The sequence below is a fragment of the Pocillopora verrucosa genome, chromosome 8 (genome assembly GCF_036669915.1).
Source record: "Pocillopora verrucosa isolate sample1 chromosome 8, ASM3666991v2, whole genome shotgun sequence".
NCBI lineage: Eukaryota > Metazoa > Cnidaria > Anthozoa > Scleractinia > Pocilloporidae > Pocillopora > Pocillopora verrucosa.
In genome coordinates, this window is record NC_089319.1 from 15,797,696 (window position 1) to 15,810,382 (window position 12,687).

A 12,687-nucleotide genomic window follows, 5' to 3' on the forward strand; every position below is an offset into this window, starting at 1 on the left:
AAGTAAAGGTTCGCGAGTTACTGACGTAACAATAGGATATCAAGGAGAACCATAAGTGCGCGAGATACGAACGTAACAATTGCCCAAAAATGAAAACTGTATGTGCCGGATTAATTAACGTAACAATTGCATAACAAGAGAAACCAAAAGTACGCGAGATGCAAACGCGTTACAAAGGAACAAAAGAGGAAACCAAAACTGTGCAAGATACTAACATAACAACTGGACAACAGGAAAAACTAAATCTGCCTGATTTAATAACACAACAATCGCATAACAAGTGGAACCAAAAATACGCGAGATACAAAGTGACAAACGGACAACAAGGAAAAGTAAAAGTTCGCAAGATACTGACGTAACCAAAGTGGATATCAAAGAATTAAGACCCAAAGTGCGCGCGATAAAAGCGTAACAAATGGTTAAAAAGGAAAAACTAATGTTCGCTATATGTGTGATTCAAAAGTTTGATAGACTTTCGTTGGATGATTGCCAACGTACAAAGTCTATGTTGTTTTCAAACTTTTTCTCTTCCTCTCCCCCTTGGTATTCTTGTTGTAATCACGCGCGACTTGACCACTCAATTTGGCCCATCACGTCAACAAACTCTAACCTTGACTTTGAAAACTGACGTGGACATTTCTGTGTCATTTTGTTGTTGTTGTTTCTTATGAAGTTGTTTCGAGTTGTTTTTTAGCTTCCTTCCAAAAAATTGTATTAACCTTGGGGTGATAAGGCCAGCACTTGAAGAGATCAAACCGTGAGCGGGTTACCTTCAGTATCGAGACCACCAACACTTCTTGCTAGCATCGATGTCAATGGGTTACTAGAGAATAACAACTTATTTGAACAAAACCACTACCACAAAAAATTTTTCAACCAGTTTATTTTGCCTAAATTGAGTCGGCTAATTTCACTTCTTAACAAAGTAACGCGAACACTGCTCTCGTTTCTACTAATCTCCGAAACAGTAACAAAAAAAGGTACTTCTTGAAAATCGTTTTAACTTGAAAAAAAAAGCCAACAAATTCCAGCTAGCTCAGTAGTTTAGTCCTCAAAACATCAGGTTACATACAAAACAAAAAGAAACTAAAGCCAAACTGAATGTAACTCAATTCCTTTCCCTTAAAATGTCAGTAATTGTTGTTTCAACCATTGACGCAATTATTTCAAGGTTACATACAAAATAAGAAAAAAAAATACCGACATAATGGTTAAAAATTAATTAAAATAGTGAGCTGTAAACAGTTTTAACCCTTTGACCCAAGGAGTGACTAAAAGCTAATTTCTCCATACAATAACACCTCTGAATCACATATTAAGGTCACAAGAAGAAACGAAATGATCCCCAACTAAAGAAGCTCTTGATTGTTTCACAAATTCTCCTTGTCAGCACCTCATAAATTGTATAGAGAACAATATAGAGAATATGCATTCTGAAGTAGGGTTGTAAAGGGTTAAAAGGAAGTTCAGTGAGGACTACAGATGTAGTTACCCTATGAACTGAGCACAAAATAAATACTTTGTGTTAATAAATCAGAATGAACTAGGGTGTGAATAAACTTAACTTGATAATACACAAGAGAACGTTAATACCTCTTGATGTACTGCTACATGTTGCAACAACAACATGACAATATTCACAGCTCAAAAATTTACTTAAATATGATGACTACCGCAAAAAAAATCTAGAAAAAAGAGAAAACCACTTTTTTGATTTTCTGATACTCTTTTTTTAACCATAACTATAGATTTGTTGTACAAAATAGCTATTACACCCAGTAAACAAGTTTGATAGAGGAAAACTTTTATATAGAGGCAGATCCTTTTCAATAGACAAACTCTACCAACCACCTGGTTTTATGAGGTGTACTTTTAAATTATATCCAATAGCTTTGTTCATTACTGTCTTGATTTGAGACTGTCCACTAACCTGAAAAAAGACAGTAATTCCAACTTTGTAATTCATAACCATGGATAATTTAAGTGATCAAAATAAAACTGACCAAATGAAAAAATTAGATTTTCACAAACTAAGTATGGTTAGTTCACTTCAGAGACAGAGTCTTCCACAGTTGATGAAAATTTTTACCAACTAGTTCCCCATGGTATCCAAAGAGCAGTCAGGAGTCATAGGAACGAGGTGGTGAGATTTTCAAGCAAAGTTGTTAGATTAGGAAAAGATTGGGCTTATGTTTGAGATACATAATTGTGGCTAGCTGTTCTCAGAGGGGGGAGGGAGGGCAAAGGGTTTATATGTAATGCATGATTAAGCCCAAAATTAAGATGGGATGTGTGAAATTTACAGAAAGGCAAGGAAAGTGCAATTTGAAATTTTCATATTAAATTTGTGACACATGAAATGCTGTTTTAAGCACATGTGAAACATGAATTTTTCCTTAAATAGGTGTGAATCCAATCAGATGCATATAATTTTTGCATGTATATCATTAGATTAATAAAATTCTTAATGTAACTCACCATTCCATAGCTTCATCAAGTCCTTCTCCTTTTGTAGCAGAGGTTTTGAATATGGACCATGTGCGACTCTTCAATGCAGAGAGACCTAGAGCATTTGAGACCTCTGAAGCTGTCATGGCTCCTTCAATATCCTGAAGTCAAAAGAAAAATTCAGATATGGCTTTGATTTTTAACAATTTTTCATGCTTAACTTACGTACATGTATACCAAATTTCACATTATCACTCTTAAAATAGTTTCATTGGAAAGTCATCACTTGTTCAAAACACTATGCCCTGTTTTAAAATGTCAGTATTTTCACCACAGAAAGAAGTAACAGATTATTCAAATCGATGAGTCATAAGGCTGGCTATTTAAACAAGGTTTAGCAGTTGTTTAACAGAACAGCAGCCTGAAAAATCCTCTATTTAGCCAAACCTTTCATCTAAACATTTATGTTTCTAAACGGGCATGAGAGGGTCAAAAAGCCACTAGAGGAAGACATATAAAGGATATTTAAAGAAAGCCTGAGGCCACTGATTGCCTAAAACTGGTTTGGGTTAGTCTGTGGGGCTAGTTTTTTACACAAGGTCTAACCAAACCACAGTTTTATGTAATCAGTGGGCCTCAGGGATTCTCTTTAAGAGGGTTGATTCAATTATTAAATAACTGTCCCTTTGGTCCTGTTGGGATAAAAGGTTTGGTTAAATTGAAAATGGCTTAGACCAAAGTTTTGATAAACAACTGCTAAACTTTGTTTAAACAACTAGCCAATAGTGTCTAATTACTGCAGGTCCAGGGTTTTCCATTTTCATCCTTTACACCCTAAAATCAGTAAGCATATTCTCCATACTGTTCTCCAAACATTTCTTAAGATGCCAACATGGAGAATTTGTCTTACAATCAAGATCTTCTTTCATGGGTGATCAGCTCCTTTATTCTCCCGACCTTAATGCTTGATTCAGAGATGATATGGTAAGGAGAAATTAGATACCACTCACTCTTAGGGGTTAAAGGGTTAACCCTGATCTCAATCCCTATCCTTTTCCAAAATATTAAGAATTTAGCAGAAATCACTCTGTTTGAATTTTTTAAAAGAATGCATCACAAGAATAAATTCAGAACTTACCTGTTTGTTGGCAAAAACCACTAGGATTGCTTTTTTGAGTTCATCTTCCTATAATGAAATAATCATTTTTTTTTTTCAGGACTGTTTTGCCTCCAAGGATATTTGAGCCCCTTTTTCTTGACAAAAATAGTTTGCCACGTTCAGAACAAAACAAAATTCTGGATATAACTAAGTAGTCTCTTTTTCCTTGATCAAATGGACAATTTGCTCGAGGCTTTGAGCTACTGTGCTTCTTTACTTTTTCAAGCTTTTGCCAATCAACAGCATCTTAAGGGAATGTTTGGGAATACCAGTACTACATGTTAGTAAAACCTTTTTTAATAAGTTCACATTTTGTACATCAATTACTAAGAACATGTAGAGAATCAGTGATCTGCATGCCTTTTGTTGGTTTTGAAGTTCAACAAAATGAAGAGGCACATTATTTTGCTGTGCAGACCATTGAAGGCTGTGGCTGGCCATAATTGTTTCCTAACTAACCCTATAAAAAATTGTTATCAGCTAGGGCTACAAAAATTGTAATTTTTTTCAGTTCAGTTGTCAAACAAGGAAAGCATTTGTCATAAAAATGGGACAGAGAAAAATCTGAGTCATCCACTGTGACGCAAAGTTCAAACTTAATGATTCTGTGATGTGATGGCTGATCATTAGTGAACTCCATGCCAAGCTAAGCCATGTACCGGTAGTAGGTTCAGATATGACATGAGCTTGATGGCATTGGGGGTTTTGTTGTTCAACAGGAAAGATGCCTCTATTTTTTTATCTTGTAATAAATACACTGTACTCAACATCTTTTTCATTACATCAGTAAAATGTTTTACCTCTAACATGGCAATTAATTCCTGTTTTGAAATTCCTATTCTTTCTCTATCCATACTGTCTACCACATATATAATAGCATCTGTGTTAGAGTAGTAACATCTCCAGTATGGCCTGTAATAAATAACACAAACATTAAAAATGGTTTGAATTATGAAAGATGTGATTAACACTGCTAATCATTATAGCCTTGGAAAGTTAACTATGAACAGGAAAATTTTGTGACAGGAGTAAAATGATTTTCAGAACATCAGCTCTCAAAACTGCTATAACTACTACAGCAACCTTGCTACAAATTCTCAAATTAAAGAGGCAGATACTATTAAGATTAAATTCAGTTGATAGATAATATAGGCATGCTTGATGGTTTTTAAAAAAATACTTTACTGTTACATTGTTTGATGTACAATAGGTCCCACATTTCAAGCATTGTCTCAAAATGAGTTCTTGAACAAATTCTAGGGCACTCCTTTTATAACTAAAAATTAAGTTCACATACCTAATGCTTGTTTGCCCTAAAAATAACAAAAAAAAGGTAGATTATTCTTGTCAAAGCTTACAGGTTAATATCACAATAAATCTCAAAATGATCCTTAGAGACAAAACAGGCATTATTTTTTCTTACAGACAGTGTCACTACCATCATATTATTTATCTTACCTCCTAGATCCCACACTGTTTGAGGAAAGAAAAAAATGTAAATCAGTATATATTGCTCTATGATACTAGCATTTATGGGGTTACATCTAGCAAAAAGTTAAATGTCCCAAGTCCATTATCCCCATTCAAAGGGCAAACCCATGTAATTTGATTTTCAGAGCACTTTCCAGTTGTCAGAAATACAAAATTAGAGAGAAAGTGTGGGCTGATCGAAACAAAATTAAGGAAGAAAAATTCAAGGCCAAAATTCCAGAAATAGTAAATGTTCAAGTCATGATGGTTTTTTTTTTATCTGATTGTTTCAGAGGGTAGTGAGACTTTTCATGCACAATTTCTGATCTAACTGGGGCAAAATCAAGACAATCCCAGAATTCTTCCAACACCCAATTGCTCTGACTTTTGCTACATATTTTTAATTAAAACAGTCACAGCTACAGGCTGTAACATGCTTCCTCCCTCACATCTAACATGGCATATTAAACATGACATATCATTATTACACAAGTTTTTCCACTCACCTTGAAATTTAAGGTTTTTATATGTAACTGTCTCAACATTAAATCCTATTGCTGTTGGGAAAACAATGAGAAAATTAAGTTGTAGATGTCATCAAAGACACAGCAACCCTTGATTTACGTTAATCAAATTAGCAGAGTGGACTGAAGATTCTGAAACTGAGAAATACTACTTAAACTCAAGCACAATTAGATCCTAGGCTACGTTAAAATTCAAAACTTCTGGTGTGCTAATTTTGAGCTTGTTGTTACGCCAATATCACTCATAGCTTACTTGGAATAGTTGTTACGACTTCTCCAACTTGTAGCCTGTAATTGGAAAGAAATTTAAAGACATAGATAAGGCCATTTAAACTAGCCTGAAATTGCGAAGATTTCTAGATATCATGGCTTAAAAACTCACCTGTACAAGATCGTAGTTTTACCGGCTCCATCTAAGCCTAAAATAAGGATCCGTAACTCCTTCTGACCAAACAATGACGAAAATAGACTAGAAAAGAAACTCCCTGAGGAGAAAACACATCGATCTCAGTAATCAGCTAAACTGTCTGTCTTAAAGAGGGCAGTAAACTTCAAACATACCCATTATTGCTGAATGCAAAAACAGTGAAAACTCACGGCTGATTGCGTGGCTATTTCTGTGGAAAAGACGTCGTATATGTCAACTCGTAATGTAGCGAGAGAATTATCATCTGTCGATTTTGGAATGAATGGAAAAACATCTCCCCAATAATTTCTCTAGAGAAGGGTCAGACGGAGTAAGACAATTTCTTCATCATTTCCCGATGTAATGAGACATTAATGTGGGCACCGCTGTAATTATAAAGGGATTGATTGTATCAATCGGGGTCATCTGTAGTGAAAAAAAATAAGTACACATTGGTGATGTTTTATAAAACCAATTTTTCTTTTCAATTGACATCCGCTGACAATGTAACCTGGATTTCGTGCAATATGGCGGCAAATTTGTAGGTAGATAGGTCCCCGAGAAATACAGTGGTTATGATGTTGAGAGAGTGACTTGAATCTAAATAATAAAAGAATATAAAAAAATCATGGAGGGAGAGCCAGCCACTGAAGAGAAGCCAAGTGCAGAAGAATGGCCTCTGGAGAGGGCTGAGGTCGGTGCTTAAGTTTAATTTCGTGAATTTTAATTTGTAATTGTTGTTCAGTAGTGCGAGTTTAATCCTCACTCGCGATTTGCAATAACTATTTCTCGGTTGGTGGGAGAAGAGCGGCAGGTATCGGTAAAATTTCCGTACAGCCCCATACTATTGTAAAAACAAATCTGTCTTCCCAATGGCAATCTATTGTTTTTGTCATTGTTTTCTTTATCCAAGAACTGAATGCATAATATAGTATGGGGCTGTGCGGAAATTTTACCCTTTCATGGCTCAGAGTCAAGGGGAAATAAAACAACAGAAACTAATTATCTTTTTTTCATTTTGATTTGATCAGGCTGCAGTTCAACAACTCTATGAGTTCAGAGACCATTACTTTGAACACAATTCAATTGAGAAGGCCCCACTAAAGAAGAAGGAAACTGAGCAAAAGTTGAAAGAGACTCTGAACATTCTGGACCATGTACAGGGTAAGGATAAGTCTTTTTAAACCTTTTCTTATTTGATTTAACTTTTAACTCCCAGATCTCATTATAATTCTCTTTACTGTTTGTTATACAATCCATATAATGTTAGTTTGGAGAATTTTTTGTATGATCATCTTCTAACTCCTTAACTTGTATTTTTCATAACAAAACATGCTGTTCAAGGGTATTCATGGGCATACTTTCTCAGAAACTTCCCGAAAGAAGTGATTTCCAGAATTCTCAAGAATATATGATAATCATTTTCTATCTTTGATCATAATTAACAAACTAAAGGTTTTTGATGGCGCAAAATGGTCTGATGAGCAGCAGGCTTCCACCAGTTACCAGCTTCCTATGACAACCCTGTTGTGAACTTTTTTCCTGAATTTGAAATTATAAAATGAAATATTTTTCCTTGCCGTTGTAGCCCAATGCGAGGAAACAGCCAGATGTCTATTTTTACGAGGGAAGGCCTTGAATGTGATGCCCGATTATGATTCTTTGGCTCAAGATTCTCTGTCAAGAGCCGTCAAGCTGGATCCGAAACTAGTTGAAGCTTGGAATTGCCTGGGAGAGTGTTACTGGAAGTGTGGACAAGTTGAAGCAGCCAGAAACTGTTTTGTAGGAGCATTAAATCATGTGAGTTAAAAGACACATGTCGATTTGACAGCCTATTTTGGGCAATGGTTTTCATGAAGTGAGAGAGACATAAGAAAATCCTATTGTAAGGGATTGTAACCAACACAACACTGAACTCACTTGGTCCAGGAGTCAAACCCTGGACACAGCAAGGTGGGGTGAAGGCCTTCAGAACTGCACCATTCTTGCTCCCAAGTACTGGGTAGTATAAATCTGTAACTCAAATTTAAGACACACCAATTTTCGTCCTTAGGGAAAGAGCAAGGAGTCTTTGAGGAACTTGTCAATGGTGTTGCGACAGATTGGGAAAGGTAAAATAAAAACAAACCCTTGTCACCATAAGCATGAGAAAATCCAACCCAAGTTTAAGATATTTGTCAATAAGGGAAACATTATTTCACAGAACTTGAATTGTCAGGAGAACAGCTCGCTGAAAAAACACCTTAGTTTATAAAAAACTGATGAAGAGTTGGGCTGCATCATTTGAATAATTTTTACCCATAAGCACACTCTAAGGTTTCTGTTAATGTCCATAAGTGATAAACACATGAACTGATTTGTTTTTAATGCCAAAAGAAACTTGGCAATAGCTCTTTCACTTATGAGTTAGTTTTAAACAATAACCAGAGTTGGAATAGTTTCCAAGTTTTGTTTTGGAGAACCTAGTAACTTTCTTAGATTTAGTTGATTTTGCTGAAAAATTTAATTTTCAGATCAAGGTGAAAAAGTAGAAAATGTCAAAATGAGTGTAGAGAAAGCAAAAGAAGCAGTGCAGTGTGATGTTAAGGATGGAATTTCTTGGTGTGAGTGGACTTATTATTAAATATTAATCATTGTAAATGATGATAAATGACAAAAGTTGTAACTATAAGATTAGTTGTATTTTTATACACTCCTCTGGTAGTATCACATAACTTGCTTTGTGATTGGCAGTTCTCATAACCACAAACATGATGGGGGTGCATTATTGTATGGGAATTTCTTCTTTGTTCGTGAGAAAAAAATTTTGGAGAAAAAATCTTTCCACTCAAGGGAGTGAATAGATGCCAGCAAATTTTTAGGGAAACATGATAAATATTAGTAATTGAATGATAAATGTCTTTAATTATCAATGGGCTGGCAGGTGTTTTTTTCTTCAATTTTTTGGCAGACCATTGTCAAGGTATTTTCATCTCCAACTGACATGCCAATGTTCATTTTGTTTCAAAGACGTACTTGGCAATGCCTATCTCTCCCTCTTCTTTTGTGGATCACAGTCTCCTCAGCTGATCAAGCAGTGTATGACTGCATATTCACAAGCGGTAAGAATTCCATATTAGTTTAAAGCCTTAAAACTACACAGTGTATGGTTACTGTTGGTCATCAAACTGAAACCTGACCTGTGAGCACCTTTCCCTTAATTAGGTCAATTCTGATACTGATAGTGAAATGAAGTCAATAAGACAGACTTCATTGTACACATTTCTTTTCATCTTTTGATTCTGTAACTGACACTGTAACAAATCTCTAGCCTAAAGACATGATCAACAACAACCTTTCTTTACATGGGACCCTGACCCCACCCTCTTATTTTAGCTTGTTCTGATTAATTTAGTCTGATGAGCTATTCCTTTTTTTTCCTGTTATTAAATTTTCTTTGATTCTGACCATTTAATGGTGTAATTTTATTAACAGTATAAAGACCCTGTGGCACAAAACAACCCAGATCTACACTTCAATCAAGCAATGGTAAGACACACATCAGTATAAAAATTAGTATTAAGATTAGTTAAAGATTGCTAACTTAACTCTTTCCACCCTAACATTAGCACTCATATTCTCTATACTGTTCTCTTTACATTTCCTATGGTGCTGACAAGGAGAATTTGTTTGATAATCAGTAGCTTCTTAAATTGGTGATCATTTCCTTTATTGTCATGACCTCTGCATTTGATTAAGGGTGTTCTGTAAGAAGTAATTAAAAGTAAGACACTCTTAACTTTAACAGAAACAGACCATAAGATGACTCTTATACTTTCTTTGTTGTAAATAAGTGATATTTGATCCTTTTTTCTTAAACCTTGCTTACCTAGCTTTTCTCTTGAACTTGTTCTTAAACTCAGGAGGTAACAAAATGGCAAATATTAGCCATATTAGTACTTCCATTTCAGCAATACAAAGACAGCAAAACTTTGTGGCTCAGAACTGTTGCAACAACAGCGGTGTCTCAGCTTTAGGCAATTTCAAGTATCCCTGAAGTATACTTTGTTTTACCCAGTTATGACCAACAATATAGAACAATGGCAATAAATATATGAAAATCATACATGTGCACTTTGGTTGAAGAAATGAATATAGAAGCAATCCTTGCAGCTATGAACACTACTGAACTAATGGTTGAAATACAGGCCTGAAGTTTTTTCAGTAGTGTTCATAGCTGCGAGGATTGCTTCTATATTCATGTTTTCAATATCAGTGCACATATATGATTTTCATATATTTACAGTCATTATTCACCACTTCAAAGGTTTATTTGGATCCAACATAATGACCAGCTCCCAGTTGGCTTGTTAGCTCAGTTGGTAGAGCACTGCACCGGTATCACAGAGGTCATGGGTTCAAATTCCATATGGGCCTGAATTTTTTCAGGCCTTATTTTAACTACTAGTTCAGTAGTGTTCATAGCTGCAAGGATCACTCCTATATTCAAATGTTGAACTATTTTGTCAGAGAAGGTTGATTCTATCATTCAGGTTTCCTTTTAGGCATACAAATACCAGGAGGAATATAAATTAGCCATAGATGGCTTCAAAAGGGCTGGCATTTTAGACCCAGGTTGGATGGAACCTGGTGATGAGAAACTTAAGCTGCTGAATATCTTAACAAAAACAATTGACCTTGTGGAGGGAAAGGTAGGAACTAATAAACTAATAATTCTGTCTGAATATAATAGTGTTCTCATTGTCTCACTGTGCTTTTCCTTCTTCATTCTAAATTAACATTTTTACAACAACAATTCTTTCATCTTCTCTACATTTATTACAGGGTAAATTGAAAGGCAAGAGGCTCCACTCCATGGTACAGTCCTTGGGTCCATCAGATTTGGGCCCATATGGTGGTGGTAGTTACACCAGTCCATCAGGTCAAACAGTCCAGCTTGATCATATTCCTGTTTCCAAACTAGTTTCTGGCTCAAATCATAACAAAGTGATTGTTGGCAAAGTTGTGGGCTCTGTTCCAATGGATGATCCAGTGCCATAGTAAGTGTTTCAGATGGCAAAAATAGAGAGTTTTATTTTACTCTTAAGATGTGATTTGTAATGTTTGGCTCTTGGTAACACTTATTTTCTGGTAAATTGGTTAATAAGAAAGACTGGTCCTGCAGCAAGTTAACACTCCTTACCAATGTGTTTTACATTTTCTTGTCACCTGTTTAGTGGACGGTAAATTGATGTTGCAGGGGCAAATTGCATTATAACCATTTAGAGGTGAAATGTGAATGACAACAAGCAGAAAAATATTTTGAATAAAAATGCATGAAATTGTGAAATAATAATGCAAATGATAATGAATATTTGCTAAAAAGAATGTTGCATTGTTGAGGTTGTGGATATGAATTATTTTCTGCGTTGGAAGTCAGTTTGTATGCCACACTTCTGGTGTCTTTCTTGTTATAAAACCATCTTGTTCTAAAAAGTTTTTCCACTTCTTATCATTCACATTTCACCTGTCAAAGACTGCAGTTCAGGCAGTTGAAAGCTCATTATTTTTTAATTGTTTTAGCCAGAGATCATTCTGGAAATTTTTTTAACATGTTTCATCCTGGCTGTGGCCCTTCAATATTTTCACATTAATAGTGCACCTATGGAATGTTACTTGTACAGTACTGTGGTGGTTACATATTAAATTGATTTCATGACAGTAGTTTATCATGACCAGATTCTGTTGTTCTCAGTATCTTTGCCCTGGTGGATGGTGAAGATCGTTGTATACCAGTAACTGTTTACAACATGGCAGCAGGAGCTGGGTTTGCAGTTGGTGACTCTGTTGCTATCCCTGAACCCTTTTATCAGGAAACTGATTTCTCTGAAAAGGATAAAGTAAGTGTATATCTCATCTTAAGATTTTGTAATTTTTTGGTAGAAATTTTATTTTGATGGGCACACCTGTCGCTGCCAGGTAAAACCAACTAAGAACTGCTTATGATTAAAATGTGACTATTTCTTTAAGTTAATTTGCTAATCAGCTTATTGAACCGTTTTCACCTAGATATTCAAGTTTGCTTCGATTCGTGTCGACAACCCTGTAGTTTTGGTGGCAAACAAGAAGAAACTTGGCTCTAACAGACTAGCTCCATCCACTCTTTTGGTTTCTACAAAAAGCGAGTGATTGATCCATAGCATATCTTTGTGAGGAGGAAAACTGTTTCCAGTGATGGACCGGTTAGATACAACAACACAAATCGAACAGAACTCATTTCGAATTTATGAATTTACTGAGTTAGGTGTGTGAAATGTGTGTCAATGACAGACGCCAGTCAAGCAACCACATTTATAAAACCTTATGGAAAATTTCCTCGAGGATTTACTTTTATCTATTTTATTCGACTGAAGCACAAAAATTGCGTGTTTTCACTGGTTTTAAGAAAACAAAATCCGTTTTCACCTCTTGACATCATTACCTTGTGAATAAGGCCCCGTTTTACCACCATTGCCTCTTACTTTGAAAGAAGTCCACGGTAAAACAGAAGGCATATTACGACTGACGAGCTTGTTAATAACAGGGATTCGAGAAGGAGAAAATAATTGATATCACACATAACAAAGATGAACCCATATTAATGTGTAACTGGATTATGTTTCATAAATATTCTTAAAAAGAAAGGATACACGATTATTTAT

The 12,687-nt window shown here is 35.4% G+C and overlaps 2 protein-coding genes across 2 annotated transcripts; one reads left to right on the top strand and one right to left on the bottom strand.

Moving 5' to 3' along the window:
• Positions 1-866: 866 nt before the first annotated feature.
• Positions 867-6,353, bottom strand: LOC131769085 (ADP-ribosylation factor-like protein 1). Its single transcript, XM_059084819.2, has 10 exons — positions 6,163-6,353; positions 5,984-6,086; positions 5,855-5,889; positions 5,584-5,634; positions 5,066-5,080; positions 4,905-4,920; positions 4,408-4,519; positions 3,587-3,634; positions 2,479-2,609; positions 867-1,930 (listed from the first exon to the last, which is right to left on the bottom strand). Exons 1-10 carry the CDS (start codon positions 6,164-6,166, stop codon positions 1,900-1,902), a joined length of 546 nt encoding a protein of 181 aa, XP_058940802.1. The 5' UTR covers positions 6,167-6,353; the 3' UTR covers positions 867-1,899.
• Positions 6,354-6,525: 172 nt separating this feature from the next.
• On the top strand, positions 6,526-12,426 carry LOC131769106 (tetratricopeptide repeat protein 5-like). The gene is made up of 11 exons (XM_059084854.2): positions 6,526-6,701; positions 7,039-7,171; positions 7,596-7,807; positions 8,061-8,118; positions 8,521-8,610; positions 9,017-9,108; positions 9,482-9,535; positions 10,552-10,698; positions 10,832-11,046; positions 11,742-11,886; positions 12,056-12,426. The coding sequence occupies exons 1-11, from the start codon at positions 6,636-6,638 to the stop codon at positions 12,173-12,175; spliced, it is 1,332 nt and encodes a 443-aa protein (XP_058940837.1). The 5' UTR covers positions 6,526-6,635; the 3' UTR covers positions 12,176-12,426.
• Positions 12,427-12,687: the final 261 nt, after the last annotated feature.